Source organism: Pomacea canaliculata, linkage group LG4 (assembly GCF_003073045.1).
Source record: "Pomacea canaliculata isolate SZHN2017 linkage group LG4, ASM307304v1, whole genome shotgun sequence".
NCBI classification, from domain to species: Eukaryota; Metazoa; Mollusca; class Gastropoda; order Architaenioglossa; family Ampullariidae; genus Pomacea; species Pomacea canaliculata.
In genome coordinates this window covers 11,402,117-11,422,828 of record NC_037593.1, presented here as the reverse complement: position 1 = coordinate 11,422,828, position 20,712 = coordinate 11,402,117, and the positions used below count along the sequence as shown (strand labels likewise).

Here is a 20,712-nt window from a genome sequence, read left to right as displayed (position 1 = left end):
ATAACTTTAGCTGTACCTTTTATGGATTCTGATAGTGAACACAACTAAAAACACATAAGTCCAATGGCTTACTACATGTAGTTTGCAGAAAAGATTATACTAATGTTTAAGTAATATTTCAGTGTTCTCAGAAGAAAGCATTATGTAAGTAGTGAATACATTGAAACAGACTGAGATTGAATAATATGTACTTCATTTATATCACAGACATGGGACGTATAGGTTCATGTTTATATTAATGACTTCCGGTGGCGACTATTTTTGTCGCACAGTTTCCGCACTGACTTGTACGCATGCGCGAACTGCCCCGTGGTTACTAAGCCGACAAACCTTGACCTTGACCTTGCGAAAGAAACTAGCTCTTACGACAGAAGCTTTCATTCCAAACAATAGGTATAAAAGTAAGAAATGCCGAAATGGATGAGCTTCAAGACTGATGGTAAGATTGAATGAGAAAGCTGTGGCATGTTCTGAAGAATATTGCAATAGTCAGGGTTAGTCAGCACTGAGAAAGAAGACTGAAAAAGAAAAAAAAAAAAAAGAAAAGAAGACTGACGAAAAAGACTGAAGACCCATCTGTTTATTTAAGACAGACTTAAACAACCAAGCAACGCTTCTGTCTTTATTTTTATTTTTCTGTTTTTTTTTCTATATTTGTTCACTTTATCTTTTTCTTCTTTTTTTTTCACGAAGGTGAAAAAAGACGTGGAACTTACACCATATATATATATGTTGATTACTCCAATATATGCGTTGACCCCAAAACAATGTTAATAATGTAACGGGGTAGATGGGGTTGCTTTCCCGATCTCACCACAAGAACAAGCACAACATTCTCATGGATTCCAAGTCCTTTTACTTAACGCTAGTCGATGGTTCTGGCTAAAGCGAAACCTTCACACCACACGAGTACACTCTGGGTATAGATTTCATGTTCCGCCTCTATCGCACTTACAATAACTCGCATATCTCAGATCCACATAGGACTGACTTTACATTTGCGTTGAAGATGCGGATCGTGTGTAAAGATAAAGCCTTGGAGTTCTAAACAGGTAGTATATATGGTGTGGAATGCAACCCTGGATTTATATTTGTTGGGCTTCTTACATCTTCATCTGCACCTCCATCTTATATGAATTAGATAGACCCCTGTAAAAATACACATTTTCCAGACCTTAAAAGAAAAAATACTGTTTGCATCAGATTCACTGACCTCAGAATTCTTTCCAGAAATAGTTCATAAAACAAAATGTTAAAACTATTGTTAAGACTGTGAGTGATAGTTACAGAGAAAGGAGGAGCTGTGAGAGGGATCAGTTAAGATATTTTGCATTTGTATTGTATACCAATCAAGCCAGTTAGGCCAAGATAATTCTCTGATATCAATCAGTTAACACTCAATATTTCATGTTGATAATGAAGTATTTACCATAAAATGAATCATAAAAGTCACCACTAGGGCATTGAACAGTCTGGTTGCAAACAATGAAGGTACTGTCAGATATTGTTTCCTGTAACCACTACCTCTTAAGAAGTGTGCAGAACACTTTAATTCACACCTTCCACAAATTTACCACAGTCTGATCTGCTTGAAGTCATTGGAGAGAACTCGATCTTTCCATCTACACTCATGCCACCACTGTTCTGACACATCAGTACTGGACTTTGTGTTTTTAATCCGTTTTCCAAAGTATGACAACACACCATTGTATCCAGAGGTTGCAAATGGAAAAAAACTACTCCATGCATGAAAGATGAAAAGGGGCATCAACTGCATCAGGCTATAGCTTCACCAAACGCCCTAATAGCAGTATAACACAATATTTTTTGTGGGATGTCATAAAGTGCCTGTTCCCACTGATGGCCTGAATATCAGAGGTTTTCTCCACTTTTCCTTCCAATCTTTTCAAATCCAAAATAACAGTTAGAAGAAGAAAATAACCTATTCCCCCATCGATCAACCAAGCAAGCATATCATTTAATGCTATTATAAAACTTGTTTTATAGTCGCCATGTGTTTGATGGTTTTGGTTTTGCGGAGCACTTTATTTCATCAAGATCAATATAATGCATCTCGATGTCTAGTGGTCATGTCACAATTATCCCAGCTAGGATGAAGCTTTTGCAAGTGTAAAGACTGTATAGAAATTTGATACATAGCCACACCAATTTTATGCAGATAATTACTATTTTGAGGCGAAATCTCCTGATCTAGCTCTACAATATGTAAAATATCTGTAATCCAATATAAAATAATATACATAAACCATACTTTTATAGTATAATGCATTTTAATCAATTAAAAAAAATTTAAGATAAGAATATCTCACAATTTTGATTTGTGCATACATTGTAGTGCACAAAAATGTAACTTTATCCACGACTGTAGTAATATTGAACCTTCATCATGTTTTGATACATTTTGTTGCACTGCACTTGCATTACTATTGGGTTTATAATGTTTTCTGCTTATTGCACTTCATGAATTGTTCTTTCCTATTGAATTACAGGAATTAAAGCAATGAGGGTGGATAAGACTGTGCAGGACACAGGGTCTTTAGCTTGCATTAGGGTATGTAGTTTAACTTTACAGGATTAATCATGGACAAGAAAGGTCTTTAGTTGTGGTGTGATCCTCGAAGTCAAGGGGAAAAGGGGGATTGATATTTGATTGGGCAAGGCAACCAACCTTGTAAACTGATAACACACGCAGAGAAAGAACAACATGTCCGAAACGAAAGCTGAACCCAGGACAGCCAACACTCACTGTGACAGGGTCCACCAGACCGCCTGAGTTAGGTATGAAACAGAAAATGCCTCGACATGGTGACATTATGACTAATACACGTTGGGACCTGGAGACTTCAATTTAAAGATGTCTGAATTTGTACACTGTCTTAGTCTGGGTACAAGAATCCCACTATCCTCAGTCCACAGGTGTCAAACGATAAAAGAAGGCTGTACAGAGGTGCGAGCAGGTAGCAAGACGCGAGTGGGTATCGAACCGAGTAGCACGATTGATTTCTCTCGACTATCGGTGCGTGAGACTCTTTCACGCCTAAGACTTTGTCTTTGTGACACACTAACTGGCAGCTTGTCGACCTCAGCTTGTCCAGCCAGGGGGCCTTGATTACTTAGAAAGCGGGTGAGGAAAAAATAGTCTTTTGTTACACACCAGCCGAACACCTATTTATTTGTACGTTGGTAATTTTATACCTGTGTAATTCTGTGTTAGACTTCATTTATTTCTATACAATAAACTATTTTTTGGTAAAACTTCTCTAGGTTCAAATTGTGCATAGTGAGAGGAGATGGGGGTGGGTGTACCAAAGGCAACAATGCCAGGGTGGACTATGGAAATAAACTGATGACACATCCCGTGGTCTTTCCTGTTCTATAGTGTTGTTTTGTTTATTTTTGGGCTTAATACAAAGTCTTCCACTTTTGTCGAAGATGGTGTGCAGAAACTGCTCTAGTACAATGCAAGGAGAAAGGGAATTTTTTGAGTGGTATACTCCCTCCTGAAAGATTTATTCTTGATAAAAATGCGACGAGGCCATTTATTTTGGACGCTGTGGCGTGTCCTGGGGTATTTTTCGACTTCCTTTTGACACCTCATTGATTAAAGGGCAATCATTGCACAACTGATTCAAAAGCAGACACACGCAAGATCTGTGTGGTACTGGCATTGCAGAAAGGTGAGTAACAGAAATTAGTGGCTTTAACACGGGTATCGGGTACGATCTCATTGAAGAGAGGCTGGCCAGACTGAACAAAGCAGCGCGGAGTTGTGTGCCGTTATTGAGCTGCCTTTAAAAGGGTAGAAAGGTAAAAGGTATATTTTAGTATTTTTGCATCGGTTAAGATTAGGCGCAGACATGGTAAAAGTCACGTGACTACATTAAGCTAGTACAATCTAACTCACAGACACACAGAATGTGCTTAGATGCCTGGATATGCTTACTTTGTGAGGGCTTTAGCCAGTAGGAGAACTAAATATCCTAATCAGACGTATATGAGCTTTACTCAGTCATTATAAAATAATTTGTGCTCGATGTGACCTTTAAAGGACTAAGGCAGACATAGCAGTACAGAATGAAAAAAAAAGACTTACAAATTGCTTAAAACAAGAGTAGTGGTCGCCCTTTTTGGGGCCAGTGGGTATAATTACCTCGCGTAATTTGCATGGAAGTGGGGAGGGGACAGGCGATGGTGGGGAGGGGGTGACCAGCTCGCGGCTAACCACTTTGGCACGCGACACTTAACAGCAAGCATCCGCCGACTAATGTGTCTCCGACTGACGCTGTCCGCAGCGCACCACGTCGCCAGCTGATCGATCTACGACAACAGCAGCAGCAACGGCAGCAGCAGCAGCAGCACTAGTACCAGCAACAACAGCGAGGACAGCTGGGCGGCTAGTGTTGCGGCCGGTCCTCCAAAGAGTAACCTCCCCTGCTTGTAGACACTTCCAGGAGTTGGTGGCACCGCGCTCGAGCGGGGAAAGATGAGCAAGAGAACTGCTTCGAAGAGTTCGCGAGAAGATCGGACCAAGAAGGAGAAGAGGCTGGCCAAGGAGCTGGGCTTTTCTGATAAGGAGTATGAGGGTGAGTTATCTGCTCTTCAGTTATTTCGGCCCCTGGCGCGTCACCTCCAACCCTTTATGTCCTTTCCTTGAGTAAAACACACAAAAAAAAAATAATTATTTAAAACTCTTTATTTCTCTTTTACACAATTTACGACTTGGGAAAGGACGCGCTAGGGATGGGTGGCTGGGGTGGATGGAGAGTTCAAAGAGCTTCTGTAGATCTTTTTGTTTATCTGTACATTATTTATGACCTGATGTAATCGGCCAATATCTCCCCATCTTTACAAACGTTTCAAAAAATTTTCTGAAATGCATCCTCAACGTTTGATCTAATCTTCTTTCCATCATGTCTTTTTGCTCATTATTCATTCTTGTTCTTTCTTTGTCATCGTCTGCCGTGGTTACTATGATCCGAGAGGCGCTTTGAATTTGGGATATAGTGTTATCTGGAGATTTTATTATCATTTATTAGGTTTGTATGCTCGCTCGTTTTCATGGCCTTACTTAGCACATTACAATGTGGTAGTGTGCATGAAGAGCCCAGTACTGACCACAGCTGTGTGTATGTGCCTAACATAAGGTGTGACATCTGGGTTTGTTCTTTATCTACATTACTCGGTCAATGGTGAACTGGGCAGATGCCCAAATAAAATAAGCATCTCTGGCAAATACCTTCGTTACAGTATGTACTTGAGACACATCCACGTTAAAGACTTACTCTTGATCTCTGAGAATTGTAAAGCCTTATGTCTGAGTTCTTCTGATACAAGAAAGTTCAAGCAGAAATTGTAAAAGTGTTTTATCTCGTCAAAAAAGTGAATGGGCTTGAAGACCGTTTCCTTGCTATTTAATTTTTATTTGTTATTCTATTCAGTTGTCTTTTAGCCACATTTGTGTGATTTAAAGCGATCATGACCACTGGTAATATTATGAGGCTTCGTGTAGCAGTTATGATTATGGCATGTGGCCGTATGTGAACGTTCACTCTGTGTGTGTGTGTGTGATCCTCTCTTTCTCTCTCTCTTGCACTGTGTCTAAGTGCATAACGGAAAGTAGACAAACCAGTTCACAGTACCGGCTCTGCTGGTTGATAGATGTGTTTGTGTTTCTTTGACACTCGTTCTCTTCCTCTGACACGTCGTCCTATTTTACATGAACTTTCGTTCCACCAATTTCGCTGAGTTTTTTATTTCTATTTTTTTTTTAATCATTATTGTTGACATTGTAATCATTATTAAGTACTCCATAATGACGACGACCACCAGCATCATTACAACCATTATCATCGTCATCGCCATCAATCATTATCACCAATTCATCATCTACATTCTACAACCCCACAACGACCAAAATAAAAAAAATAAATAAAAAAAATGACGTTACCACCTTCTCCACCGTCGTCGTCATGGTTATTTAGGAAATCCCTCATCATTATCATCATCATCGTTGTCGTCGTCGTCGTCGTAGTCATCATCGTCGTCGTAGTCATCATCGTCATCTTTGGTCGTCTTTTTTACGAAAAGCTAGCCTGAGTGCTGCTCACTTCTGACGCGTGTGGCCGGCAGGAGGCGCTGGTGAGGCGGTCGATAGACGGAGCGCGAATGCCAGTCCGGAAAATGCATCCCACTGAGCCAATTTGGCCGCCCTCCGCCACTCCATCATTCCAGCGTCCTTTGCAAGCCTCGCGCCTCTGAAACATTAGACTAACAACATTTAAAGGTGTAAATTGTTCCTTGGAGTACTCGCCGTGTTAGTTGCAGACAAAAGGGTTATTTATTTATTTATCGTCACCTTAGAACGACCGACTCTCGTCCGCCTTGCTGACCCGAGTTGGGAACTGGGGGATGTTAGTGGAGATGATTAAACTTTATGAGATGATAACAAAAGTGATGATATACTTTTCTTCTCTCGTAAGCTTGGGCACAACAGCTCTGGTCGGAGGGGTCACATTTTGCATGACCTGAGATTGGCTTGCTATGTCGGGTGTAGGGTATTCTTGTTTTCCTATCAACCACTCGCATGTAGGTCTTAAAAATTGTCAGAGCTGAGCGGCTGGAAGTCAACCGTTTGACATTGCCAGCTACTTCCCTCTGTTCATCGGTTTCTAGCAATGATTTAGTTTTGTAAGTTAAAGCACTGTTATCTTGGCTGGAAATGCCAACGCTCCTTTCACAGACAACATATCTCAGTCGACTAAAGAAGAATAAATATCAGAGAATAAGCAGCTGATAATATTTCGATAATAAAGTCACAGAAGATAGAAAAACCGATCATTGCCAAAAACAATAAAAAAAGAATTTGCAGTTAACATGGAGGTTTAGTTTTTAAGGGAAGAAAATATTCTTTGTGCGAATTTTCAGAACTGCTTCGAATGCAGAACAAAATCAACTTAAATTAAATAAATCTATTGGCTGAGCAAACATAAAAGCTATAAAAGATAAATTTTATTGAAACATGAGGACATACATGTACTTGAAAAAATAAACACTTGTTCTGAAAATGCTCTAAAAGTCATCAGAGCCTGTCGGTTTTCGTTCACAAATTTTATTATGACCATCTGCAGAGTGTTTCCTTCCCCAGCCTTGGTAGATGTTCTGAAAGGGACATATCATCAGTGACAGAACAACTGCATTTTCGTCTTTCCTTCGTCCTTTTATTTCATCTTCACTGTGTAGTGCTGTTTGACTTTTATTTTTCCTCTACGACTTTCATACTTTCCATCCACTGCCGCTCCTTCCTGCCTGACGCCAGACACGTGATCACTACTAGAGACTTCATGCAGTTTTCTCTGACTGTGATTGCATCGACACCTGTTTGTGTTATTATTATTATTATTATTATTATTATTATTATTATTATTATTATTATTATTATTATTATTATTATTATTATTATTATTATTATTATTATTATTATTATTATTATTATTATTATTATTGACACACATCACTGCCTTTTGGCAAGCGTGGTATTCTGAGTGCCCGTCCTAATAAAACAACATCCCAGGAGGATTGGAAACAACTTTTTTCTGTCTCCGCTGGAGAACTCTGACTGCTTGACCTTCTGTCTGAGCACTGACTGATTGCTGCCTCCATTAAGTGATATCAGTGTTCGATTCATCCATGTGGAAAATAAAGTTAGTTTTTAAACATGTTTCGTTTGTTTGCACTGTTCACGGAGATTGAAACCCAACAGACTGTGCATCACTTTGCTTGTTTTCATTTTCGTTAACCTCCCTGAATTCACCGGGGATCACAAAAAACAAAGCCAAACAAAAGTTTCTCGCTTGAAATGCACAGCAGTGTGAAAAATATGATTATTGTGTTTGCTCGAAACCTTAGATATTCAGGCAGTGAACTTGATTCACAACGCATGAACGGAGTAATATGAAAAACATTAAAGCCTGGCATTTTGGCCTGTAGTTGATGGAAATTAATCATGCCTTTATAGCAGCAAAGCCGCCGACTTTCCAATCGCAAAACAAGTTTGGACAACAATTGTTTACCTCTAGCATGTCGGCAGAATCGTAGAGGAGAGGTCGTTAGCATACTGTTTATTTGTTCAGTCAGCAGTGCGATCAGTCAACAGTCGGGAGTCTAGTTTGCATAGAAATAATAAAAAGAACACAATGAAGAATACATGGAGATAAATGGACGTGTTTAGATATTTGTTTATAAGCAAAAGCAACATTAATCCTAAGAATTTTTAGTGGTTTCATCTCCATAACCGATAACAGGAACCTTCCTTATTGACCTTCATTTTCCTCCCACTGTTTTTCTTTCTCTTCCCCTATCTTCTTTCTGTTGATTTTTTTTTTCTTTATTTCCGTCTCTCTGTATTGTCTTTCTTTCCTCACTTTACAATGATGTAATTGCTTTGATATGTCGTTGCTACATCAGTTTCATATGTCTAATCACCCTTGCTAACAAGATGCGTATCAAGTTGTTGTTGTTGTTGCTGTTGTTGGTGTTGAGATGTTTTTTGACGCCAGTAAGAGAGTTCCATACTAACAGAGCTAGGGCAGGCGCACACCGTGTCCCTAGGGAGCTGGCTGCATGGTTAGCGTCCAGCAGTCGGTTAAGCTGCTCATAAAAGTGTCTCATTAGCCATCAGGCTAGTGTTTAGTGACGAGCTGTGCACCTGACCCTAGACAAACAAGTAGGATATTTGTGTGTGTGTGTGAGAGAGAGAGAGGTCTGCGAGATAGCAAAAAATCCACAAAAACATTATTCTTGAATTTAACGAGGCTTTCACGATATACAGTGTCTCCATCAACGTCTCGTGACTACGGTCCGAAAATGCTTACTTTACCCCATAGAGACAACTTTTTTGAAAATATTTTATCTTTAGTCCTTCACTGATGAACAGCTAGAGCGTTTAGTTACTTATTCATTTGGGGAAAAATGTTCTAAAAAAATAAGCTAACAAGCAAACAAACAAACAAAGAAGGGAGCATTGATTCCTAACCAACTGTTCCAAAACTATAAAGTGGTTGCTTCTTGTCCGAGTTAACTCGACTTAATGTAGCCTGAAGGGAAGAAAGACTTGAGACAGAATGAACAAAGAATGGAGAGAAGATGTGACGAAATAAGTGTTTTGAATATCTCATGAGGACATTGCTGCTACATCGACCATACTGCAACATCGACACTTGATTTATTCAAGACAAGCTGGTTCCTCAACAAACATACAAAAGCTCTTTTTCGTTTCTATTTTTCATGTTGCTGTCCTCCAGTTACACTTTTACAGAGCCCTGGCCGCAAGGGGAAAGTGGAATCTAGAGACTGTGAAAAAACAAAGACTGAATGGCAACAATGTTTTCATCTCTTTTGTGAGAAGTTTAAGATAAGTCTGCAAGTGTGGACATTTTCTTTATGGGTGGTAAAAGGGTTGATTGATGAAACAAGGTCTAGAGATTGTTAAATCAGTTTTCTTGTATGACTAAGCTCGCTCCTGCTATGCAAGGCGGTGGTTTCCAAGGAAACGAGAACAAAAGGTATCGACTTTAATGGCCACCTTGCCCACTCCGCCATGCCGCTGTTGTTTCTATTGTTTGTTGTGGAGTTCTTTCGTTTGTGTTTGGAGGTCGAAGTTGCAATTAATCATTATGTTTGCGTCGGGATAACTTTACGGACAGGACCTATGAAATCAAGAAAATGTCATCGTCGTCGTCGCCATCATCATCATCGTCGCCATCATCATCATCACTTCTGCCACTGCTGGTGCGTCTACCTACTAACCAACCATTATTTCAGCAATAAAATATTTTTTCGATGAATCAAAGATTTTTTTCATGTTCAGAAAACTGTACAAAGGATATAGACACATCTCGCTTTTATAAATATCAAAAACTCTTAAGAATGATTCCTAAAAAGTGACAAAAAACGTTTAGCAAGTGAATAGTTTAGTGATTCATTTAACAACGTGGTGACTGTTCCAAGAATTCCGACTCACGCAACATTTGTTGCAATAGTCACATCCCAGCAGCACCTAGCAGGTCAAAGGCGATACGTATCGAAGTCTTGAAATGTACTTTTAAGTAACACCGCTATTTGTTCACGTGACATTTACTTGGTGCTGATCGTTCTGCTTGAAAGGCTGCATAGACTGGGGCTGCAGAGACACGGTAGTAAATAAATAATAAACGATGACACAGCTGAGACCCAAATACAACTGAAAGCACGGCAAGACTTGAAAGTGGCGGCTTGAAGTTTTGTCAGTTTGAAGTAATCAAAGCAAAAGGAAAGAGATCGACGAAGAAGGAAAGAAAGAAGAAAGAATGGGTGAAGAAATGACAAATAAAGCTGACAATGCTATTGTTCACTTTTGCATAATAAAGCAAAGACAGCAACTGTCTCGAACAAGAATTGATAAGAGTGGGTGTGGTCAGACCTATTGTCTTGTCTAGTTAAAATATATCTTACTTGTAAAGTTGCTGTGCAAACGTTTAATCCAGTTCTTCAATGTCGTTTAGACTTACAAAACCAAAATATACTCAGATACAGCCACACTTTTTCTTCTTAGCTACACATTTTTCATAGCATGCATGTTAGTTGAGGGTATCCTTTCGTTTATCGGTATTAAAGAAATGCATCGTAGTTTTAATACTTTAAATCATTATGTAATGTCGGCAGTTAAGTTATTTTTAACTACGTCATTTTGTGTCATTGCTTGGAGTCCCGCGGGTCATGTCCCGTACCGGTCATTTCCTCCAATCTCCATTTCTCCGACTCCGGGAACTAGACCGCGACCTTTGACCTCCACAACACCGTCACGGCTGACATCCGATAATTTTGGTTTTTACATCTGCTCTACTGTGCTTCTTGTTCATCTTTGAAGTCTATGTTCAGAGAACATTTTATCTACAAGCATCATGATGCTATCTTGTAAAAACATAATTTCCAAATTTTGCATATTAATGAAGCTGAGGCTTCATGAAAACGTTTCATCTCCAGTAAACCGAATGACAGAGGAATGAATGCAACATACCGGCGAAGACAGTCTAGCTGGTTTTATTAAAATTCAGTGGACGACAACAAAATGATCTTATCAGCAGTTGCTAAACACAACTGGAATGGAAAGCAGTGAAATTTACGAAGAATGTTCTTTCTGGAGAATTAAATATTGCTATTAAAGAACAAGGTATGCGTTTTAGTAAATTCATGGGTGTTGTTTTTTTCTCATTTCCTTTGCTTTGTGGCAACACGATTTTTGTTTTAAATTTCAGAAATCAAGAGAACCTTCTGTGTGTTCGATCAAGATGGAAACGGCCATATAACCCGAAATGAACTGAAAAGTGTTGTGCGCATGCTTGGACAAAACATGTCGGAAGCTGAGCTCAATGAGATGATACTTCATGCGGATTCAAACGGTGAGTGGTTCATCCATCTTCTGTCAGCATGCTTTGTTTGTTTTGTGAAAATGCGATAGTGTATGTGTTTGTTTGTGTGTGTTTGTTTGTTTGTGTTTGTGTGTGTTTCTGCGTGTGTGGTACGGGAAAGGCACTGATAACAAAGTGTTTAAAAGTTTAACATCTGAAATAAATTCGAGGAGTTTGTACAACAGACTCTCAGTTCACATGTGTCCATGAGCGATGGATGAAAGCAGTTATTACGAGCTTGAGAGCTACTATTAAAATAGACTATACCCATTACTATACCACCATAAACTTTGTATTAGTCAATTTAAAGACAATGAAGATAAAAAACTTAATGTTCGGTTTTATTATAAACAAAGCTCTAGAAATTCAGTTTACAATTTTATTTAAAGGACATTCAATAACTTTTTAACTTAATGGACTTCATAACACATTAAAAAAATCCCAAATGACACTTTAAACTCTTACATTAGAGAATTTATGGCGCGTACATTGAAAAATCATTTCGAGCTTAAGTCTCCGCTAAAAAATATTTTACTGATATTGTTACTAAAAGCATTCTTTCTTTAGAGATTTTTTTACATGTTGCTTGAGAGAGCTTGCTTGAGTTGCGGGGAGTCTACTGTGTGTTTGTTAGTGTGTCTGAGTGAGGAAGATTGTCAGAGAGTTGATACTGTATGTGTATCGCTTCTTCTTATTTGTGAAAGTGAACCTCTAGATAAGCAACACAGTGTACAGCCACGACTGTTTCATTAAACAAGGATATTTTTAAACCTGAACTTTGACTCGGTAGATTGTTGTTGACACTTCATCGGCAGACCCTGATCAGTTTATTCTGTTGGTGTGGTTTGGTTGCAGTCAACCAACATGGCTGCAGCAGCCTGTCCCTCCATATGTCACGGTCTCACATCATGCATCAGACCTCGTGTGGTGAATAATGAATCATTAGTCTCTGACTCCACTTTCTGTGGCCTTTGACCTTTCCAGCCTGTCTCGGACAGCTGAATGTTGGGGATCTATTCAGCTTGTGGCTAATTTTTTTTTTTCAGTTTGAGGAAGGGGGAGCGTGTTCCTGGGGTGGGTTAGGACGCTAGTCGCACCTTGCATGGTGTTAGGAAAAAAAAATGTTCTGGGTTTACAGTCATCACGTGCTAGGTGCAATATTGTGAGAGAGTTTTTTGTTTGTATTTGTGGTCGAGAGGGCTGATTGCCTGTAATTTAGTATTAACGGATGATTGAGCGGAACTTGCGTCAATTAGAATGGTTACATGACCCTGTCTTTGCTATAGACTATGCCTTAACGATTTTTGTGTTTTATGTCGGTTTTAGAACGTTTTTATATCCTTTTATAACGGTAGATAATAGTCTGTTATTTTACTCCATTAACCAGGCTGTTTTCCTATTTCACGAAGCCCTCTTTCTCTCACACACAAACTCCACCACACCGCCCCTACCACCACATCCTCCTCCTCCTCCTCCTCCTCCTCCTCATCATCATCATCATCATCTTGTGTATATAAGCAGCATATGCTCGGCACCTGTATTCACGATTCTGTTTTGTCTTCATTCGCTTTTCATCGCCCTCTGAGTCAACATCTAACATTTCAGTCGTATTTGCTGCTGGATGTTTTCAACAATCGCATTTTTACGAGAGATTTTTGCAATCATTCCGAATGTACAACTCTGTTTTGTGTCCAGAGTGCACTGACATTTCTTTGAGCTTCTCTAGAAGGTGTGGATCAGCTTCCCGAGAGACTTGGTTAGTGCCTAACCCTTTTATCTCCACCAAAAATCATCGTCGCTTGAGCAAGTTGCTTCCCTTCTCGACATTTACCTTGCAGTTTTTTCTGCACTTACCTGATTAGTCTGTCAGTTGAAGCAAGAGCTTCCCCACACACCATCAGCTCGGGTTCTTTTATTGTCTTTCCACATCATACAATATTCAATGTTTCGATCTGCGTTTAAAAGCCTGTATTTACAGTGCAACAAACCTTTTGCTTGTGGCACGTTCACAAATGGTATCCGGAGTTTTAGCTTTTATTTTATTTATTTTTTGCTGTTGGTTTTTATTTATCGAATTTTTCCCCAGTGATGCCTGAGATACTTTAAAAACCTCAGGTATGGATGATCTAGCGAGAAAGGTTGCACCTGTGGGTGTTCACTCTTCTGTAGTTCTGTTGCACATGCCTGTATGAATGTACATAAAGAAAGAAGGGTTTTTAGAAGGCTGTGAAACACGAGCTTTATGGGTTAAAACAGGGCAGACAGAATGAAGGACGAAAATATATTAAAAAAAGCGCTCGCGCGCGCGAGGAAAAAACCTTCTCGTGAACTCTTTCTTTATGTTTGTTTCTTTCTTTCTGTGCGTGCAACTGAGATTTTTGGGAATTTGTTTCACTTGAAATCCACTGACATCCTGTGCTCATAAATTTGTTAGTTTTCTTCCTTAAGGAGCGCCACACAAAGTTTCGCTAGCATTTAACCTCTCGTAAACATAAAAATATAGTCCGGGGGCTTTTTGGTCTCCGTCGCCAAGTTTGTTTTGCATGCAAGTTTTTTTTTTCTCTCCAAAGTTTTCTGTTTTGCCCTCATTGTATGCTTCTTTCGTTTGTGGATGATGAAACATGTAGGCTGGAGCCCTTGGTGGCGCATTGCTGTCACGTGGTGTATCAGGGGACTGGTGTCTGAGGAGCGCGTGCGTGTCTGGGACTTGATGTCTGCTGTTTGTGCTGCTTCTTTCTTTTTCTTTTTTTTTCTATATACAGCCCTCTTGTATGCTCCATGTATATTAATAAGTTGCTGATTGACTATCGAACAGCTGCTCAAACCCGGTTCACAGTTTGCTGTTGTTTTGTGAATAGGAATATCGTCCATTCATTATGCTTTTGCCCTGATGTCGCGCTCCCATAGTGTATAAATGATGCTGCGACCATCCAAAGGACTAATCCGACATGCATGTTTCTTGTGTCTCTAAAATGCTTCAGATGTAGAGAAAGAGATAGAGAGAGGAGGCCTAGTCATACGATGTAAGCAGTGAAGTACGAATCACTCCAGTTTTGCCTCAAACACTCCCTATAAACACTCCTCTCTCTGAAAATAACTCTGTTGCCGCATTTAGCATCAACACAAGCGACCTGTGAACAATGTATTGTGCAGCTGATTGATGACATGTGTTGCAAGGCCAGCTATTGAGGGTTTGTTGTTGCTGCTGCGTCTACTACTCGCTGTACACACGTTCAGTTTCTGAAATAGTCTTTATACATATGTAACACCATGTTGTAACAGTAGATTTATGTTTTGACCATATTTCTGTCATTTTTATTCCTGTAAGTTATACATACACAAACAAGAGTTTGCACGTGCACAGACGCCCTGTGGCGGTGTCCTGGACCACTGGACTTGACCGGCCGACGAACTCATTTAATTATGGCCACTGGTCGACATCAAAGTGACCGGATGCCGCCACATGACATTAGAGGAAGTGAGTCGAGAAGTTCTCGAAGATTCGATTGGGGGGAGGAGTATATAGGCAATCGAGTTTGGAGGGTTGGCAAGCACTTTTGTGAGATTTTCTTTGTGAAAGCAAGTTGAACCGATGGCGAGTGTGTCTTGCTGCACCTCGGAGTAAGTTTCCTGTGCACTTTCGTCTTGAGTTCAAAATTGTTTATCCTCCACCATTCTACGTGGAGCAAATAAACAAATATGTTAACTCTTTGGATAAGTCTTCTTTGGTGTTGTGATTTCTTGCGCGACTGGGCCAACCCCCATGTAACCAAGGAAAGAAGTTGTGAGGTTATGTTTAGTCCTTCGATGTTGAAGAAGATGCTGTCATGTGCACACGGCTCTGCAGCATCTCATTAGGACGCCGATGCCAAGGTTTGTCTTATCTCCGCAATCATCAAGTTGCTGGCGCACACCCCGCAAACCTTGTATCCCTGGCGCAGGGTACCTTATCCTCACAATCTCAGTGAAGCAGGATCCCACGACACAGAAACAGGACAGATGTCCCACACCACAGATCTCGTCACGTGACGCCTGGGAGTAAGGGGGTGGGATGATATTCTCAAATAAAGGAACGGCATGGGAGCAAACGTTCTTGTAGAGCCTACTGATAGTTGTCATGACTACGAGAGATTCGCCATCCGGTGTATGTGACGATGTTGGTAGATTATCTCATATTCTCTTTTGCACTAGACTGTTCCGTCAGCCATAACCTGTTTGGTCAAAACCACGATCGTGGATGTCCTGGCTTTTTCTTTAAAGACCTGATATTCTGAGGTATCCCCGATTCTCCTCCAAGAAAAAATCTGGACTTTTATGATGTATCGTTGTCTAATTATTGCAAGTTTTATATATATATATGTGTGTCATGTGTGTGCAAAGGAGGAAGTGGGTAAATATTGGGTATGTTAATCTGCGATCAAAGGTCATGCTGGAAAACTAGAGTACCCGAGAATCAATGCCAGTGGTCGATCTCAGTCAAACCTACATTTATGCAAAACTGAAGCACGTGTCTCTTGAGAGAACAAAGGACGAGTTTCTTTATAAAATGCAAGTCACGTTTCGTCAACGAAGTGTCTGTCCAAAAAAAAAAAAAAAAAAAGACAGCAGGCGAGTTTCTTCAAGGAACACAATGGAAGTTTCTTTAGGGAACAAAAAGCCAGTTTCTTTAAAGAAAATGATGCGAATCAAGGTATCTCTACGAAAATATTGTTTGAACAGAATCCTGTCAGAATTCTACCCCTCGGGAGGAAGGGGCTACTTCACTTATGAGTTTTAAATCCAACGCCGAGCAATGACATGTCATTCGTGAACCAACACTGTAGAGGGGTAGACCGTAGATATCTTAATTTCTGGCTTTTCCCGAATGTTTGGTTAAAGCGGTGTATTTTATTTACTTGTAAAAGCTCTTAAAGCCGCCTTCTGTTCTAAACACAAATAAAGTTCGGCACTGCGCAAAAAAAAAAAAAAAGAGCTTTACTTATTGAATAGATGTCGTTGTTTACATGTGTTGCAGTAAGCTGTCTAGTCAGATGTTTTTTGTTATTTCAGTGTTTACTGCGGGGATACTCTTTCACTTACTCTGTCAATCATTCTGAGAAAGAAAACAGGGTTTGTACAATGTTCGCTTGTAGGTCGTCTATCTGTCGATGTGTGTAAGCACTCTTCTGAATCTTTAAGTAAAAAAGTCTGTATTCTTTCTGTGTTCAGCAAGCGGGACAATCGAGTTTGAAGAGTTCCTTCCCTTGATCGCGGCCAAGATGAAGGACAAGGTTGCACGCGACAAGGAGCTGCGGGACGCCTTCCGGGCGTTCGACCAGAACGGGGACGGGTTCATCTCGGTCAGCGAGCTGCGGAGGGCCATGTCCAAGATGGGTCAGCAGCTGACTGATGCTGAGATCGAAGCCATCATCAGGGACGTGGATAAGGACGGAGACGGCTTTGTCAACTACGAAGGTATGCATCATCCATAGTTCTGGCCATTCATCCATAAATCATCCATCGATACTCAAATCCATTATCTCTCCTTCATGCAGCACTCTTTTATTCACGAGAACAGCAGAACAGTACTTCCAGAGCACTTGACTTTTAACCTTCCATAAAGAGGGAGAAAAATGGAAAATAGAATTAAATTCAGGTTACAAAAGACCAGACATTTAGAGAGCACGCTTTACATAGTGTGGACTAAATAACTTTATTATTAATTTGTTCACTTAACCCATTTCCTTTGGAAAAAAGTATGTTGTACTCTAGAGCACACAAGTCGATGACTTTCTTTATTTTATTTATTTATTTTTTTTTTGCCAGAGTTTTCCAAATTCTTGATGGGAAATTAGCTCGGCGCGTGCGACCAGCGCAGTGCTTGAGGTGCTGGAGTCTAATGGTGCATGGCGGTGGGGAACATGCACAACGCCGACCGCTTCCAGCAGAAGAAAGAAAGAAAAAAAAACACAACAACTCTGCTACTAATTCTCATTCCTTCTTCCTCCATTCCCTTTCTTTCTCTTTCCTGACTCGGGCATTTCTCTGTATCTCATCCCTTTCCTTTTCTATTTTTTTTTCTTCACTTCCCCCACTCACTCTATTTTGTCTTTTTCTGCTTTGTGCACCATCTATCTAGTGTTTGTTTTTAGTCTCTCTGCTTTGTACATCTTTTCTCTCTAGTGTTTGTCTTTGGTATGTAGAAAATTTCCTGTCTCCATCTTTCTTCCCCAGCCCGTCTCTCTCTCTCTTGTCTACCTTTCTTCACCTCATTTCTGTAATTCTTTCTCAGCCAGCCAGTGTAAATTTTTGCACGAGCTATTGATCAGAGGTTGAGGTCGACGTTCCCGACACCCACCACCGTCATCACCGGCGCCTCGGCTTGGACAGCGACATTTCATACCACGACCTACATTCTCTCCCTTGAGCACACCTGTTCTGTCCACTGGACACTAACACCTTCTGTCCTCTCTCCCACACCCCACCACCACCACCACTACCACTTGTGGTGGACATTCAGTCTTTACCCCAGTTTGGGCACCGACACTGATTAACACACCGTCCCGCCATCTTGTATACATATTTACGTCGTTAAGATCACCTTTTTTCTCCATCAACGATGTCAGATTTTTTTTTCGTCGTCGACGCAACGATGAGCATGATTGTTGATGCAGATGATATCGCAATATCATCAGTTTTTCTATTTTGAATCAGCACAAACTATTTCGGAGATCAGCTCTCTCTCTCTCTCTCTCTCTCTCTCAAGCATGTGTGTATGAACATGAATTATTATGTTATTCCTTTTATTCATCTCTTTAACCGAAGTTCTACCTTCTGTGCCTGTTTGCAGTACACGAACGAAATGGCAAACTTCTTCACAATTTTTTCTATTCATTCCCATGAATCCCAAACGAAACCTTGCAGCAAGACCATGTTGGATTGTGTGTGTGTGAGAGAGGGGTGGGAGTTGTCAAGGGGTGGTATTTCTTTCGTCAGTTTATCAGCATTGTTGACAAGAAGCACAAGAATTACAAGCGCACGTGTGCATGAACTCTGGCGCATGCGCACGTAGGCTCCCAGCCAGCAGCCATGATGGATGAATAGGAAACTCGAGACAACTCTTATTGTGCATTGTGCCACCATTAAGTGCTTTGGAGCCTTGGCGAGGGCTGAGTGCCAGGCGCCAGAGAAACACATCGATTTGTGGCGGGTAGAGTGGCGGGGACAAGGTGGGTACACGGGGTGGGGCGCGGGGACTGAGGGGAGGTAAGTCTATGCCGATGCACACGCGTATGTAGAGAAATGAGATGGAGGAAGGAGAGGTTGGAAACAACAATGTGAGCACGTGCGTAGAAACAACACGTGTAAGTGGGTGGCAGACAAAGCTGGGCGTGCCACATACTTGTCTCCCCTCCCTCTTCTCCTCCGCCTGCAGCGATCTACGTGATGCGCACGGTTCCCGGATGTTGCCTCATGAAGCATTCTCTGGATGAATGATTGCCCTTTGAGTAGCTCACGCATGCGCGGGACACTCGCTTACTCTCACATCCCGCACTGCTTCTTAAAAAAAAAGAAAGAAAATTGGGTTGAACTGTCAAATTTCAGAAGGAATGCGGAGGTCTGCGATACAAGAATGTGAACATTTCTGTATTATTTTTGCTGGAGTTAATTCGACGTTGTGTCATTTGGAAAACAGGCTTCCGTCCTGTGGCATCATGACCAAAGGGGTACAATGAGGAAACGAATGAGTTTTTTTAGGTGTTGACAAACACATTCCTCAATGTCAGCCGTAGAGAAAAATCTAAAAAATAAACAAATTAGCACATGGATACCAAAAATAGCATTCGTTGATACAAATGGGAAGAATAAAGGAATACAAATGAATAATTCAATGACCTCACATGATGTCTTCTGTAAAACAACGAGCCAAGACTTTAATTCTCTTACAACAACTTAAAATAATTGAAGATAAGAAATATTTATTTGCTTAATTCCTTAGCTCTGTGTGTGTGTGTGTGTTTTGCAAGTGTGCTAAAATGGGAATTAACTAACAGAAAATAAAGAGAAATAAAGTACTAGTTAACAACAGCATAACAAGGTACACGTTTCAACGCCATCAGCTGTGACGGCGGTGATAAGGCTGTGACGTGCTGTGTGACGTCATCGAGGGACAGGAAGTGTCGGTTATTGTTAGGATTTAAACTCAAGTGATCGGTGGTGTGTCGTTAGTTTGATTAATTATATATATTAGTCATAACAATCAAGATGGCTGTTAGCGATGTCCGACCATATGGCATCAGCTGACACTGGGATCGAGCAGACGTCACCGGAGGACAAAAGAGATAAAAGAGTTCCGTGTATTCTTATTAAACACCACATCCTGTACAACATTCAACTTTTTTGACAAGAACAGACACGAAAATAGACGAGATTCAAACTGATCATACTCTTTGTGAGATTCTAACCAGTTTTGGTTTGCCTTTAGACAACAAACTTCTGCATGTAGTTGCCAAGGGTTTGGGTGAATGAAGTGATAGAATGCTTTGAAATGATTTGACTGCTCGCTTCCTCTTCCCCTATACCCACGCCCTAACGAACACTTTCACAAGAACTTATTCCACTATTTTGTCAACGTTTAGGTGGTGGCACTCATTTTCTTATCTTTTCTTATATTTGGATCTTGTCATAATATTTTTTCGCCATTTTTCTGCAATTGTTTTAAAATGGTATAAAATTCTTGGAAAGAGTGTTTTGCCCTTGCGTGCATGTGTATATTTGAGTGCATATATGAGCTTGTACAATTGTACAAAAGTGGATACCACTCTGGTGTGTGATCTGTTGGGATACGTTAAGTTTAAACAACTTTTCCTTTGGGGCTGCTAGAAAATACAAATTATCAGCCTTAGTTTTCTGTACCAGCAAGTACACACTTTCCATCCTATATCACTGCTACATTATGCATGCTAGCGAGTCATTTTTCAAATGTTGCAATTTTGATTACCTCTTTCAACGACAATATTAAAAGCGTTTAAATATTTACCACTGTGTTTTTCTTCTTATTTGCGATCAATCTGTGTGTATTTGCTTGTATACCTGTCAGAAAGTCTGCTTGTCTGCTTTGGTTCATTGTGTCTCGCTGGTATCTCCACCTGCCTGGTTGTAAAAAAATACAAACACTATTTGATTCCACACACGAGAACTGTCTATTGATGCCATGCAAAACAATACACAACATTAGTGTTATTAGTGTCTAAAGACTGGACTTTGT

The 20,712-nt window shown here is 40.4% G+C and overlaps 1 protein-coding gene across 1 annotated transcript; it reads left to right on the top strand.

Annotated features, from left to right (window-relative positions):
- The first annotated feature begins 4,199 nt into the window (after positions 1–4,199).
- LOC112562958 (neo-calmodulin-like) lies at positions 4,200–20,483 on the top strand. Its single transcript, XM_025236589.1, has 4 exons — positions 4,200–4,604; positions 11,313–11,456; positions 16,674–16,919; positions 17,271–20,483. The coding sequence occupies exons 1-4, from the start codon at positions 4,505–4,507 to the stop codon at positions 17,297–17,299; spliced, it is 519 nt and encodes a 172-aa protein (XP_025092374.1). The 5' UTR covers positions 4,200–4,504; the 3' UTR covers positions 17,300–20,483.
- Positions 20,484–20,712: the final 229 nt, after the last annotated feature.

Coding starts and splice junctions, on each gene's coding strand:
- LOC112562958 (XM_025236589.1), top strand. CDS start 4,505: ATGAGCAAGAGAACTGCTTCGAAGAGTTCGCGAGAAGATCGGACCAAG. Junction 4,605..11,312: donor TTCTGATAAGGAGTATGAGG/GTGAGTTATCTG, acceptor TTTAAATTTCAG/AAATCAAGAGAACCTTCTGT. Junction 11,457..16,673: donor ACTTCATGCGGATTCAAACG/GTGAGTGGTTCA, acceptor TTCTGTGTTCAG/CAAGCGGGACAATCGAGTTT.